Source organism: Pistacia vera, unplaced genomic scaffold (genome assembly GCF_008641045.1).
Source record: "Pistacia vera cultivar Batoury unplaced genomic scaffold, PisVer_v2 Contig118, whole genome shotgun sequence".
Lineage (NCBI taxonomy): Eukaryota > Viridiplantae > Streptophyta > Magnoliopsida > Sapindales > Anacardiaceae > Pistacia > Pistacia vera.
This window is the reverse complement of record NW_022195226.1, coordinates 113500-128175: the sequence shown is the minus strand read 5'-3', so window position 1 is coordinate 128175 and position 14676 is coordinate 113500. Positions and strand designations below refer to the sequence as shown.

Here is a 14676-nt window from a genome sequence, read left to right as displayed (position 1 = left end):
TTTTTGTGTTTTAATATAGAGTAAACGACATAGTCCCACCCAAGGTTTGACGAAATTCAAAGTTAGTATCCCAGATTATATTTATTCTAGATTTTCACCCTTAAAAGTTAAAATAACAGGTGTTATCAATTTTTAGGGTTTAAAAGATGCAATTATCATAATGCCCTTAACCCTAAATTGATAAATTATGTTTTAACCCCTAAATTAGTATAATTATAAAACCTACCATTTTATTTTCAAATTATATCAAAAACATCCTTGGTCACTACACACCCTCGTCAGAAATAGCTCGATCTGGGCTGTTTCTAACGACGTCGAACCCCCTAGTCACCTCCATCACCTTCCCTGTAGTCCGCCGTCCAAAACCTCTCTGGTTCCCGACTCATTGGCCCCTCCAATGGCCAAAGTCGTTAGGCTTAGGGTTTTGGTGTCCTTCGCCAGATTCCAACGGCGAAAATCCAATTGGACATCATCACTGCAACCACCGTCTCCAAATCTATAAAACCCCTATGTGCCTAGCAACCGTTTTATAGTCATTCGTCGGCCGAGAGTTCATGTTCATCGACCCTTTTTTGGTGAAGTGGTGGACGACAAACGGTGAGTTTTCGTGGCTAGAAAGGTTAGAGGTTTTGTAGGGGAGGATGCGAGGAGTCAAATGGTGGTGGTGGTTGGGGTTGTCGCCGTTCAAAAAGGCTGAAAATCGACAAAAACCAGTCAGCTACCTCAACTGCCATGGCCTACGATCAGCGAGTGATGAGGGGTTGTGAAGGGTATGATTTTGTAAAGGGGAAGATGAGAGTTCAAATGGTGGTGACAAAAGTGATTTTGGATGGAAGAATCGTTGAAAAAAGAGCGAAAAACATCAGGAACGCCGTCTACTAACGTGCGTCGGAGGGCTGTAAGAGGTGGTGGTCTACTAATATGCGCTGCCCATGTAAAATGACTAATTTACCCCTTTATTGTTACATCCAATATTTTTTCATCACTTTAAGGGTGGGAATTGAAATAAATATAACTTGAGGTACCAACTGGGATTTCATCAAACCTTGAGTGGGAATATGTGTTTACTCTTTCAATATAAGATTTTCTAACATATATTCTATCGATCTCTAATATTTAGTAGTAAAACGCTGCCGTATTATCTTGTTTCTTTAACCTCTATAAATCATCCCCTCGATCTTTATTCAATCTCTCTCCTCTCTTAAACCCTAGATTTTTTTGTGCTCCTCATTCGTCCCCAACAAAAACCCTAGCCTCCTTCGACTTACAAAAATGGTAATCTTCGATTAAATGATTAATTAATTTGATTTTGACATGATCTATTCACTGATTATGTGTTGTAATTGAATTTTGCAGACAGTAGAAGCAGTGAACCCGAAAGCATACCCACTGGCAGATTCACAATTGACCATTACAATTCTTGATCTTGTTCAACAAGCAGCCAACTACAAGCAGCTCAAAAAGGGTGCTAATGAAGCAACCAAGACCCTTAACAGAGGTATCTCCGAGTTCATTGTGATGGCTGCCGATACGGAGCCTCTCGAGATCCTTCTGCATCTTCCCCTGCTTGCGGAAGACAAGGTGGCTTTCAGATTCAGTGAGGTTTTTTATTACTTTTATAATTTGAGTTGAAACCAAACTAACCCCTTTCTTTGAATGTGGCAGAATGTGCCGTATGTGTTTGTTCCTTCAAAGCAGGCTCTCGGACGAGCGTGTGGTGTCACAAGACCAGTGATTGCTTGCTCTGTCACATCAAATGAAGCCAGCCAATTGAAAACACAAATTCAACAACTCAAGGTAGTTAATTTTGGTGTTTTGTTTAGTTGTATCAAAACAAGAGTTAGTGTTTGTTTTCTGAGTTTGTGTTTTGTGTGTGTGTTTGAAATGCAGGATGCCATTGAAAAGCTCTTGATTTGATGTGAAATGTGATGGCTGGTGTGAGTACTCGGTGTGATGGGCCTCTTGGGTGGATTTGACTGCGGCATTAGGGAATTGAGCTTATTATATTAATGATCTACCTTTATGTTTTGTTATTGTGCATTGTGAGATTGAGGCAACTTTTTTTTGGAATTATATTATCCAAAGATGAACGGTGTAATAATACTAGTAGTTAATGTGTTTGCTTCATGTTTGATATTGCTATGAACATAAACCATCTCTGAAATTAAGTCATTTGCTCCATAAATCCGAGATTGCTTGCATCATTCCTTCATTCTTAATCTGGAAATATGTTTTGATCATCTTTTGATAAATTTGACTTGAAGTATCTTGTTCCATGATTATATTATTGCATGTATATGATCAAAGTTTAGTCGGAGTAAACTGTAGAATTAAGAGTAAAGCTATGGTTATTGCCTTAGGAGTTGGATTAGTAAAAATATAGACAAAATGGATTGACAAATGACAGCCATGAAGTATTTACTCGATGGGTCTTTAGCTATGGAGCTGCTAAAAGTAATGCACTCTCGAATGCATTTCATTTTCATGTTCAATACAAGAAAATAATTTTGAAATTATTGATGGGTCCATCTTTTACTATCTCATTAATTGTCTTTAGTAATTGATTTTTACTTTTTTCTTTTATTTATTTATTTATTGCTACATTAATATGTAGTGAGTGTATGTTATCCTTGAGTCATCCAACATCCATCATGGACAATTGATCATAGTGATGGTTAGCCTAGTATTATTACTATTTCCTAGTTCACTATACAATAGCGCTTAAGACCATCTCCAACCATTGCACCAAATTGGTGTGATTTTTGCAATAAAACACTATTGCATCTCCAATCCACTCACCAAATATTAGATTAAAAAGAATTATTTTTTTCTTTTATTGTAATAATCAACAATTAATCTATTTCACTCATTATTTTTGTATATATTAATTAAATATTATGAATGATATTTTTATTAAATAATAATTACTTTGAAAATTATACTAATTTAATAAAATTAAGCATTTATTTAATAAAATATTAGTTGAACGATTTGGAAATTGATTTGGTGTGAGCTTTTATAGTTGAAGAAAATACTATTCTAGATACAAAATAATAATTCAAAAAGATGTATTGTCTATCTAAGCTTTTGAGATTTGTGGTTTATTCAAAAAGATGTATTGTCCATTCAAGCTTTTGAGATTTGTGGCTTATTCAAAAAGATGTATTGTCCATTCAAGCTTTTGAGATTTGTGGCTTATTCAAAAAGACGTATTGTCGATTCAAGCTTTTGAGATTTATGACTTATTCAAAAAGATGTATTATCCATTCAAGCTTTTTAAATTTGTAGCTTATTTCAAAAGATCTATTGTTCATTCAAGCTCAAAAAGATGTGTTGTCCATTCAAACTTTCAATTCAAACTTATGTTATAAAAGAGACAATACATTAGTTTTGAACACATCTCTTCTATTTCCTCTTAGAAAAAAAAAAGCATATATCTTCTTTATTTTTGTTACAAAATGACTACACAACTAAGTTCTTTGTACACAAATGAAGAAGACATGTATCTATGTCATATTTATCTCGATATTTCTCAAAACCCGATTTTAGGTATAAACCAATCTAGTGATCAATTCTGGTCTCGAGTTGAGCTTGACTACAATAGTTCCAAACCCGTGTTTCTTACTCAGGTTCAAAACAAAAGATCTTTAGGTATAAACCAATCTAGTGATCAATTCTGGTCTCGAGTTGAGCTTGACTACAATAGTTCCAAACCCGTGTTTCTCACTCAGGTTCAAAACAAAAGATCTTTGCATTATCGAATGCAACTGATCTTTAAAGCTATTGGCAAATTAAGGGAATGCGGACGTCAAATTGAAAATATGAATCCAAGTAGTGCTTCTGAGCAAGATATTGTGAGTATTTGTTACATTTAATTAACAAGTCTTTTTTATCTAATTGATTTTAACGTTATATGCATATTGTTTTGTAGATGATTCAAGCCAAAATGTTACTAGCACAAGATAAAAGTTACAAGAAAGGTTTCATATTTGATCATGTGTGGCCTATACTTAAGGATATTGAAAAATTTACAGATAATGTTAATGCCACAGAAGTATTTCAAAGGCAAACCGGTAGGTTTGTATCACAAGAATCAGAGACTCCCACTTCAAAGTCTCCCCAATCGGTGTCTTGTGACATGTCGTCAAATTCTCTAAACATAAATGATGAAAATATTGGGGGTAGTTTAGCTTAACGACCTATTGGGGTGAAAAAAACAAAATTTAAAAGGAAAAATGATAAAGAAGTTTTAAACAATTTTGAAACTATTCAAGAAGAAAATCGACAGCTTGCTGCTTGTAATAACTACTTCCTACTCAAATACTCATAAAAATATATATAATAAAATACATGTATAATAACATAAGTAATTGGGCCCAAATTTTTCTTTTATTAAACATATACATTTTTTTTTAATACAAAATTAGTATCATAAATAAAAACTATCAAAAACTATATAGACAGTGTAGCCATTCCTCCTCGCTTGCCGACGTCCATCTGACCGTGTTCTCACCTAAATCCTGCAAAAACACAGAAAGACAACCGGGTGAGCACAAATAATGCTCAGTAAGTAAACCCTTTAGCCATCTATCCCCGTAACTCTCTCTCTCTAAGTCTTTCCTGACAATTCTCATTTACTCTCTCTTTTATACTTCTCCCTGTTTTCTCTTTCTGTTTCTCTCTCTGTTTCTCTTTCTTATAACTCTTTTCTACTAACCCTCTTTAGTAAGTCACGACCCCATCTTACCGAGGGCATGACCGGGACTCGCTCCCGCTCTCCGTGACTTCTACTCGTTCTTAGTCGATCGGACTCAGTTATGCATGGATTCGGAACCCTTAGCCATGTGAGTATATAATCTCTCTCTCAGGTACTCTCGGGTATAGCCCTCATCTGCATTCACTTTCACGGGCTACACCACTTCTCTCTCTCATACTCATGCCGCTCTCTCAATGCGGCGTACATGCGGGAATACTCTACCCATTACTCACGGGTTCCCAATCGCACAACCTACTCTATTCTCTTTTTCTCTCTTTTCTCTCATAAAGCTCACACTCAAATTCTCTACTCTTTCTCTAATGCATAATTAATGCATATGGATGATTCATGCTCATTAATGCACTCATGAAATGCACAAATGCAATGTTGCATCAAGATAGTCATTCTGCACAAGTCACACTCAAGAAGGCATAACTTGAGTTATACATATCGGATTGCTACGATTTTGATCTCGTTTTAGACTAGAGACAGGGCTACAACTTTTTGTTGGTCTCAACCCAGTTCAATCTGTAAGATGCCTAAAAATCACTCAGAATGTCATAGCTGTGACAGTACAGTTTTCACTTAGGTTTTTCACTTAGGCATTTTATCAAACAATAAATGTGCAACACAAATCTACTTAGCTATAACTCTTCTTCTTTCTTTAACCATCCAAAATGGGAGTAAAGCTCTCTACAAAAACATGTCAAGGAAAAACACTCCCAAAAGTTTACTCAAACTCTTTCAACTTCAATCAAACTTCAACCCATCACATACAATCAAAAGCACTTCTCATAACTCAAATATATCTAACAACAAGTATAATTCATCATAAATTTCATCTCAATTTCTCAATAATCATAACAATACATAATTAAAGAAATCTCTACTCACTTGATTTTCTTAAATCTTAACTTGGTTGGATTTACTTACCTTATGGGTAAATGGCTTCTCCAGCACTTCTCCATTCCCTTTTGTATCAGTCTTCTATCTACAACTTTAACAATAACAACATAAGACTTTAACAAATCATAAGCAAATTCTCATCTAAAGCAAGAATCTTTACCTTAGGATGCTTTAGATTAAATCTCTACTAAAATTACCCTAAAAATCCTTAGAAATTCTTGGAAGATTGAGTGGAGGATTGAGAGAAATTAGGGAATGAGAATGGTGGTGGAGATGGTGAAATGAAGGGCTTTCAACACTTAAACCCTTTTTAGCTCACTTACATACAATCATTCCCATTTTGCCCTTGCTCTTTCTTGAAAATTCCCATCTATATCCTTTAGTCAAATATAATAATGCCCTCATTTTTATTACATTCTCCATGAAATTCTATCTCTTTTCACTCCCCAATTTTTCAACTAATTTTGAGTGGAAAGATCATTTTACCCCTAATAAAAGTTTAAGATTTTCTTCACATTTTTCTCAAAATAACTTTAACAAATTCAACTAAGACTAATCAACCAAAAATAACAACATGCAACTCAAATGAAACAAATCAATAAACTCAAGCAATGCAACAATAATTTAACTACATACCTCAATTGGCGCGTTCAATTCTCCCCCCTTAAAAGAATTCCGTCCCCGAAATTCACACAAATACTTCGGTAACTTTTCTGCATGTCTTGCTCTACCTCCCATTGACCTCTTCTACCTTATGATTTCTCCAAAGGACTTTTACTGATGGAATGGTCTTATTCTGGAGCCTTTAATCCTTCGGTCCAAAATCTGTACTGGACCTCCTCATACACAAGGTTCTCTTCTAAGTCAACATCCTCTATTCTCAAGATATGGGAGTGATCACTTACGTACTTCCGTAGCATCGAGACATGAAAAACATCATGCACCTTATTCTGCTAAGTGGTATGGCCAATCTGTAGGCCACTTTTCCCACTTGTTGCAATACCTCAATGGACCTACATTCTTTTGTGCTAACTTTCCTTTATTACCGAAGCGCATCACTTGCTTATAGGGGGAAATTCTCAGAAACACTTTATCACCCACTTGAAATTCAACCTTTTTCTCTTCAAGTCGGTATAACTCTTCTGTCGACTTGGCTTGCTTCATTCTGTTCTGATTAATCTTACATCTCTATCATTTTCTGAGTCACCTCTGGCCTAAAGACGTACTCAACTCATCCTTTTCACCTATCTCATCCCAATGCAGTGGAGACCTACATCGTCTACCATACAAAGCCTTGTAAGACACCATCTTAATTGTAAACTGGTAACTGTTGTTGTAGGCACTCCACTAAGGGTAACATTTCATGTCAGGATGCTTTATAATCCATACAGCAAGCTCTCACATATCCTCAAGCACCTGATTTGTTCTCTCTGTTTGGCCATCCGTCTGAGGATGATAGGTAGTGTTGAATGCCAAACGGGTACCCAAATTTCTCTATAACTAGTCCAGAAAGCTGAGACAAATCTGGAATCTCTGTCTGACACTATTGTCTTGGCACACCATGTAACCTGACTATCTCTTTATGTAAATCTAAGCCAACTGATCCGTAGTGGTGCTCTCATTTGCTAGAGAAATGGGTGGACTTAGTAAACTATCCACAATCACCCATATAGCATTATTCCTCTCTATACTCTAGGGAGACCTGTGATAAAATCCATCGAAATACTCTCCCATTTCCACTCTGGAATACTAGTGGTTGAAGCAACCCTGACAGCCTTTAGTGTTCTGTTTTCACCTGTTGACAAGTCAGCATTTACTACAAACTCTGTAATGTCTTTCTTCATACCTGACCACCAGTAGCCTTTCTTACATCTTCGTACGTCTTGGTTTTCCAGGATGAGCAGTTTATGGTATGTCATGAGCCTCCTAAGAATTCTCTTTCTCAACTCATCATTTTGGGGATACACAACCGATTTCTGAAATAGACACCATCCACTAAATGAACTCCGTTCCCATGCCATCATGTACTGGTTGAACTATTTTCTAACACCACTCATCAACCACTTGCTTAACTCTACTGCTTCCTCTAATAAAGTAGACTGAACCTCTAACCTGGCAGTCCTTCCCGAACACTTCAATCTGTTCTCTACATAATTCTTCTATCAACTGTTTCGTGCTTAGTGAGTCAGGACAAATAAGCTTTTCTACTCAAGGCGTCGGCTACTACATTGGCTTTCCTCGGTTGATACTTGATCTCACAATCATAGTCCTTAACCAGCTCTAACCACCTTCTCGTCTCATATTCAGCTCATTTTGAGTGAATAAGTACTTTAAACTCTATGATCAGTATAGATTTTACTCTTTGCACCATAAAGGTAATGTCCCAAATCTTAATGTGAAGATCACAGCTGCCAACTCTAGGTCTGCGTAGGGTATCTCGTCTCATACTCTTTTAATTGCCGAGATGCATATGTTCCACCCTACCTAACTGCATTAATACTACACTAGTCCTTGCAGAGAGGCATCTGTATAATGTCATAATCTACATTCTCATGTGGCAACACTAACACGGGAGTTGTTGTTAACGTCTTCTTCAATTCTTGGAAACATTCCTCACATGCTTCTGACTAACAAAAGGAGTCTTCTGTTTGGAAAGCTGTCAATGGTTAGCCAACTGGGCAAACCCTTCAACAAATCGTCTATAGTAACCTGCCAGGCCTAAGAAACTTTTGACCTCTTTTACTGTCTTCGGCCTCTACCACTCAAGATTGCCTTACCTTACTCGATCTCCTGAATCCTTTCCTTGGACACCGTATGGCCCGAAATATTACTTGGTCAAGCCAAAACTCACATTTAGAAAACTTAGCAACAACCGCTTTTCCCTCAACGTTGTAACACTATTCTCAAATGTTCCTCATGTTCTTCTCTCGACTTGGAATAAACCAGAATATCATCAAGAATACTACTATAAACTGATCTAGACAATCATGGAATACCCGTTTCATCAAATCCATAAAAATTGCTGGGGCATTAGTCAAGCCAAACGGCATCCCTACGAACTCATAATGCTCATACCTTGTACGGAAAGCAGTCTTAGCTATATCCTGCTCGGCCACTCTTACCTGATGGTACCCTGACCTCAAATCAATTTTGGAGAATACTGCTGCTCCTTTCAAATGATCAAACAAATCATCTATCTGAGGTAATGGTATTTATTCTTCATTGTCACTTTATTTCTCTCTGTAATCAATACACATCTGTAGTGACTCGTCTTTCTTCTACAAACAGAATTGGACTCCCCAGGAAGAATGACTCGTCGATAAAATTTATCTAAAACTCTTGAAGTTGCTTTTTTAATTCTTGAAGCTCTACTGGGGCCATTTGGTAAGGGGCTTTAGATATGGGGTGTTGTTCCTGGTGCTAATTCAATACTAAACTCAACCTCTCTTTCCGATGGCAAACCCGGTAAGTCTTCCGGAAACACATCTAGGAATTTTAGAACTATTGAAACCCTCTGAATTTCTGACTGTGGAACGTCACCACTCTGTACTACATGAGCAATATATCCAAACACCCATTTCTCAACATCTTTCTAGCCTTCACTACTAATCAACATGCTCAACTGATGATTCTCTCCAAACTAAATTTATCTCCACTATCGAGATTAATCTGTCTTCTTTCTCCGAAAATCAATTTCTACTCCATACCTCCCTAGGAAATCCATGCCCATATCACATCAAAGTTGGGCATATAAACTATAATCAACTGTTAAATCTCAACCATGGATCTACGGACTCTCCTAACAACATCTCCTGAGCAGCACTCACACCCCATCAGGTAACTCTATCTTAATAGGTTGACTCACTCTAGTAGTTTCAAACTTAATCTCTCTATCATTCCATGAGATATAAAGAATGGGTAGCTCCAAAATCAATTAAAGCATATAAAAGAACAACATGAAATAACAACTGACCAGTTACGGTTGAGGGAGTGGCCTCGGCTTCACCCTGTACCACTGTAAATACTCTGGCATTTGTACCTCTAGGAGTCTGAGCTATCGTGGGAGAGGAGCTTTACAATCCCTTATCAGATGCCTTGGCTGTCGGCACCTGTAACACACGTTTCGTCCCTCAAACACTCTCCTGAATGGTTCCTCCAGCATTTAGCACAAGGGGGAAACCCTTTTGTCTTGGGTCGTTTGTTATGACAATCTCTCCTATTCTTCTGGGTTGAAACTTCTTCTTGGCCTTTACTTCTCTGTTCTTTGTGGCATCTACTCTCTCCCTCTGTAAGGTAGTGGATGGCTCACTAATACTGTTGAAACTAACCCTTCTGCAATGTTTTTATTTACATAGATCTCTGCCCTTACAGGTCGTGTTAGAGCTCACCTGTAGGTATGAGGGGGCTCGGCTCCTTTCATTACGTCTCAGCATATCTGATCTCAACCCTTGCACGAACTTGTCCCTCCTTAACTCCGGTGTGTACACTACTATCCCGGTGCAAAGCGAGCAAGGGAGTTGAACTTACTGAATATTCTTTCACCGTACTAGTCCCCTGCTTTAAATTAATAATTCTTGGACCTTCTCGTGTATTCGATCTTCTGTTCGATACCGGTCTTAAACAATCTCTTGAATTCCTCCCAAGTCATCGAGGCCATGTCATGAGTCTCTTCCATTAATTCCCACCAAATTCGGGCATCTCCTCGAAATAAGAAACTGGCATATCTGATCCTCTCTCTGTCATTCAAGGAAACGTGTTGTCATCCGCTTTACGAACTTAAACCACTCTTCTGCTTCTAACGGTCCCTAGTACCCCTAAACTCTGGCAGCTGTGCTGTTTAACAAGCCCCTAAATCAGATCAACTCGCCTCTGTACTGTCTGAGGTACCAGCCCTTCTCGCTCTTGTCTTGCGGTCGGTACTCTACTAGGGGTTTCGGTTCTTTCCTGTACACGCTTTCCCCTGACTCTCAACTAACACCGTTTTACAATGGTTCGAATCCTTGTCTCATCAAGAGCAGGGAGAGTTGGTTCTGGTGGGTTAAAGAATTCTCCCTCGTTCATCACACTCTTACCCTTCTTCCTGTTACTACCCTTCACTACAAAACAACCACACTTGATCAATTCAAGAGAACACTTAATAAGGAAAGAATTAATTTACACAGTCGGCTCTTGGACATCATAGCACAAATGGTACACTGTCAAATTCCAAAATTTCGGCTCATGCCAAAATGTATAACTACTTCCTACTCAAATACTCATAAAAATTTACATAATAAAATACATGTAATATAACATAAGTAGTTGGGCCCAAATTTTTCCTTTATAAACATATACATTTTTTTTTATACAAAATTAGTATCATAAACAAAAACTATCAAAAACTATGTAGACAGTGTACCATTCCTCCTCGCGTGCTGACATCCATCCGACCGTTTCCTCACCTCAATCCTGCAATACATAGAAAGACAACGGGTGAGCACAAATATACTGAGTAATAAACCCTTTAGTCATCTATCCCCTAACTCTGTCTCTCTAAGTCTTTCCTGCAATTCTCATTTACTCTCTCTTTTATACTTCTCTCTATTTTCTCTTTCTGTTTCTCTTTCTTAGAACTCTTTTCTACTAACTCTCTTTAGTAAGTCACGCCCCATCTTACCGGGGGCACGGCCGGACTCGCTCCCGCTTTCCTTGACTTCTACTCGTTCTTAGCCGATCGGACTCGATTATGCATGGATTCGGAACCCTTGGCCATGTGAGTATATAATCTCTCTCTCGGTACTCTCGGGTATAACCCTTATCTGCATTCACTCCACGGGCTACACCACTTCTCTCTCTCATACACGCCGCTCTCTCAATGCGGCGTACATGCGGGAATACTCTACCCATTACTCACGAGTTCCCCATCGCACAACCTACTCTATTCTTTTTTCTCACTTTCCTTAATAAAGCTCACACTCAAAGTTCTCTACTCTTTCTCTAATGCATAATTAATGCTATGGATGATTCACGCTCATTAATGCACTCATGAAATGCACAAATGCATGTTGCATCAAGATAGTCATTCTGCACAGTCACACTCAAGAAGGCATAACTTGAGTTATACATATCGGATTGCTACATTTTGGTCTTTTTTAAAGCTTAGACAGGGTTACAACTTTATGTTTTGATCTCAACCCAGTTCAATCTGTAAGATGCCCAAAATCCTAAAGTCACAACTGTGACAGGGCAGTTTTCACTTAGGCTTTTCACTAGGCATTTTTCCAAAACAAATGTGCAAACAATCATTCTACTTTAACTATAACTCTTCTTCTTTATTTAACCATACCAATGGGGGTAAAGCACCCTTGTACATCACAAAACCGTGTCAAGGAAAACACACTCCCAAAATTTACTCAAACTTCTTTCAACTTCATCAAACTTCAGCCCATCATCATACAATCAAAAGCACTTCTCATAACTCAAATATATCCAACAACAGCATAATTCATCATCAATTTTTCTCAATTTCTCATAATCATAACACATACATAATTAAAAGAAATCTCACTCACTTGATTTTCTTAAATCTTAACTTGGTTGGATTTACTACCTTATGGTAATGGGCTTCTCTAACTTCTCCTTCCCTTTTGTATCTTGTCTTCTATCTACAACTTTAACAACAACAATAGAACTTTAACAAATCATAAGCAAATTCTCATCTAAAGCAAGAATCCATACCTTAGGATGCTTTAGATTAAATCTCTACTAAAAACTACCCCAAAAAATCCTTAGAAATTCTTGGAAGATTGAGTGGAGGATTGAGAGAAATTAAGGAATGAAATGGTGGTGGAATGGTAAGAATGAAGGGCTATCAACACTTAACTGTTAGAGTAGATGTCCTAGAGCCAATCAATTATTGTAGAATTGACTCTTTGTAATAATGTTCATTAATCATAAATAAAAGGCATTTTATTCTATATCGCATAAATCATTATTATGCAATAAGTTGATATATGTCCTTAAATAGTAAACCGTGACGAGGTTATCAAGTGTTTCAAATCTTGATAGTGAGACCCTATGAGCACATATGTGGCCATTCTAGAAACGTCTGTAGCCCCGTATTATTCTGAAGTAAGGGCACAGATAATACGGTAAGACTATCATAGTGTTGACGACCATGTCGAAAGGCAGTGACTAATCTCACTTGTCAAGGTTATTTGGTGACAACCTGGTGCAACACATGGTGCTTGTTGTAGGCGGATATACCGCACGAGTTCACTGGACTAACCCACCAGAGGATTTCATTTGGATGGTAACCCTAGTGTCTATGGAACAATCCTCTAACAAATGTGTGCATGTGATGCTTAGACTTGAGATCACCGAGCGTCTTGTGCACCGATTGGTGCGTTTGACACTAGCCTAACGCAGTTCTTTTCAGAGCTGTCAATACAGTGGTAATTGGCTGTATCAAGGGTGTATCAAGATTAGGTGGATAGACAGGATCATCACTCTCGGGTACGGGAGAAATTATCTCACGGTGCAATTCATATATGGCAATGACATTAAAACTGTGGCAACAGTGGGATTGGTTGTTGCTCTATCCGGATTATAATCAGGTCATTGGTCCAAAACTGAATACATAATATCGAGAGTAACGAAGGTTGACACTATTTCTATCTTCATCTCGTCGAGATAACGTATGATAAAGGATCAAATTGTATGGTAACCATATCGTTGACAGATAGCTGCTTTGCTGAATCCGAATCTATCGGGTGACCATGATGCCTTGCTAGGGGCCAATCTTGATCTGTGATTAGTGAGACATTAATTGGTGTTAATCGCGATACGTACACTACCGGTATGATGAGGAGCTATGGTCACACACATGAAGATAATTTAAGAGCCAAGAAGAAAGAAGGGTATTTTCGTCTTTTTAGGCAAAAGGGTATTTTGGTAATTTCATAGTGCAATTAATTTGCTGGGGTCGTAGCCTTTATTTAATTGGTTAGAAATTAAATAAGTGAAATTACGGTTAAATGGTTGTTCGTACTTTAATTAAATCATCATTATTGTTAAATGTTAATTAAATATTAATTGATTTTAATTGAGATAGATGAATTAAATTAAAATATCTAATTGGGAGTGTTAGGCAACTGGGGTATTTGGATTGGAGCCCAAGCCCATTCCATGTGGAATAGGGTAACTTGGTTTGCCTATAAAGGAAAGGTGTTTGTGTGATTTGTTAATTATTCATTTTTGCCTTTTGATTAAGAAAAGAAAACACACAACACCCATACACTCTCCCACGCCACTTTCACTATTTGATTGAAAAATCAAATATTTTTTTTTCTTCTTGATTTCTTAAGGCCAAGGAGGATCTAGCAAATCCCTCCTTGGTTCTTGGTGGTTGTCTTCGTGTGGAGGATCTAGCAAATCCCTCCTTAATTCTTGGTGTTGTCTTCGTGTGACTTCTTTGTTCGATCCTACACTTGTTGGTAACAAACACGTTCAAAGACAATATTGGTGGAGCCTCCAACGTGGGTAGAATCTAAACTTTAGATTTACTTTTTCTGCAGATTCTTGATGATATCATAAACTGTAAAATTTGTGCCTTGATTTTGGGCTTTAAGGACAGTCTATGATTGTATAAAATTTCGCTTTCCGTTGCGCAAGCGGGTCGTTTCCTAACATAAACCCTTTTTAGCTCAACTTACTACATATCATTCCCATTTTGCCCTGCTCTTCTTAAAATTCCATCTATGTCCCTAGTCAAATACAATATGCCCTCATTTTTATTACATTCTCCATGAAATTCTATCTCTTTTCACTCACCAATTTTTAAATAATTTTGAGTGAAAAGACCATTTTACCCCTAATGAAAGTTTAAGGGATTTTCTTCACATTTTTCTCAAAATACTTTAACAAAATTCAACTAAGGGCCAATCAACCAAAAATAACAACATGCAAGCTCAAATGAGAACAAATCAACAAATATTCAAGCAATGCAACAATAATTTACTACATACCTCAAGTGG

The 14676-nt window shown here is 37.5% G+C and overlaps 1 protein-coding gene across 1 annotated transcript; it reads left to right on the top strand.

The window, feature by feature from the left end:
- The first annotated feature begins 1135 nt into the window (after nucleotides 1–1135).
- On the top strand, nucleotides 1136–2172 carry LOC116109807 (NHP2-like protein 1). The gene is made up of 4 exons (XM_031396039.1): nucleotides 1136–1275; nucleotides 1357–1581; nucleotides 1666–1797; nucleotides 1891–2172. Exons 1-4 carry the CDS (start codon nucleotides 1273–1275, stop codon nucleotides 1915–1917), a joined length of 387 nt encoding a protein of 128 aa, XP_031251899.1. The 5' UTR covers nucleotides 1136–1272; the 3' UTR covers nucleotides 1918–2172.
- Nucleotides 2173–14676: the final 12504 nt, after the last annotated feature.

Bases quoted from the DNA above. Each gene is read 5' to 3' on its own strand.
- LOC116109807 (XM_031396039.1), top strand. The intron at 1,582-1,665 runs GTGGCTTTCAGA...TGAATGTGGCAG, and splicing joins CCCTGCTTGCGGAAGACAAG to AATGTGCCGTATGTGTTTGT. The intron at 1,798-1,890 runs GTAGTTAATTTT...TTTGAAATGCAG, and splicing joins CACAAATTCAACAACTCAAG to GATGCCATTGAAAAGCTCTT.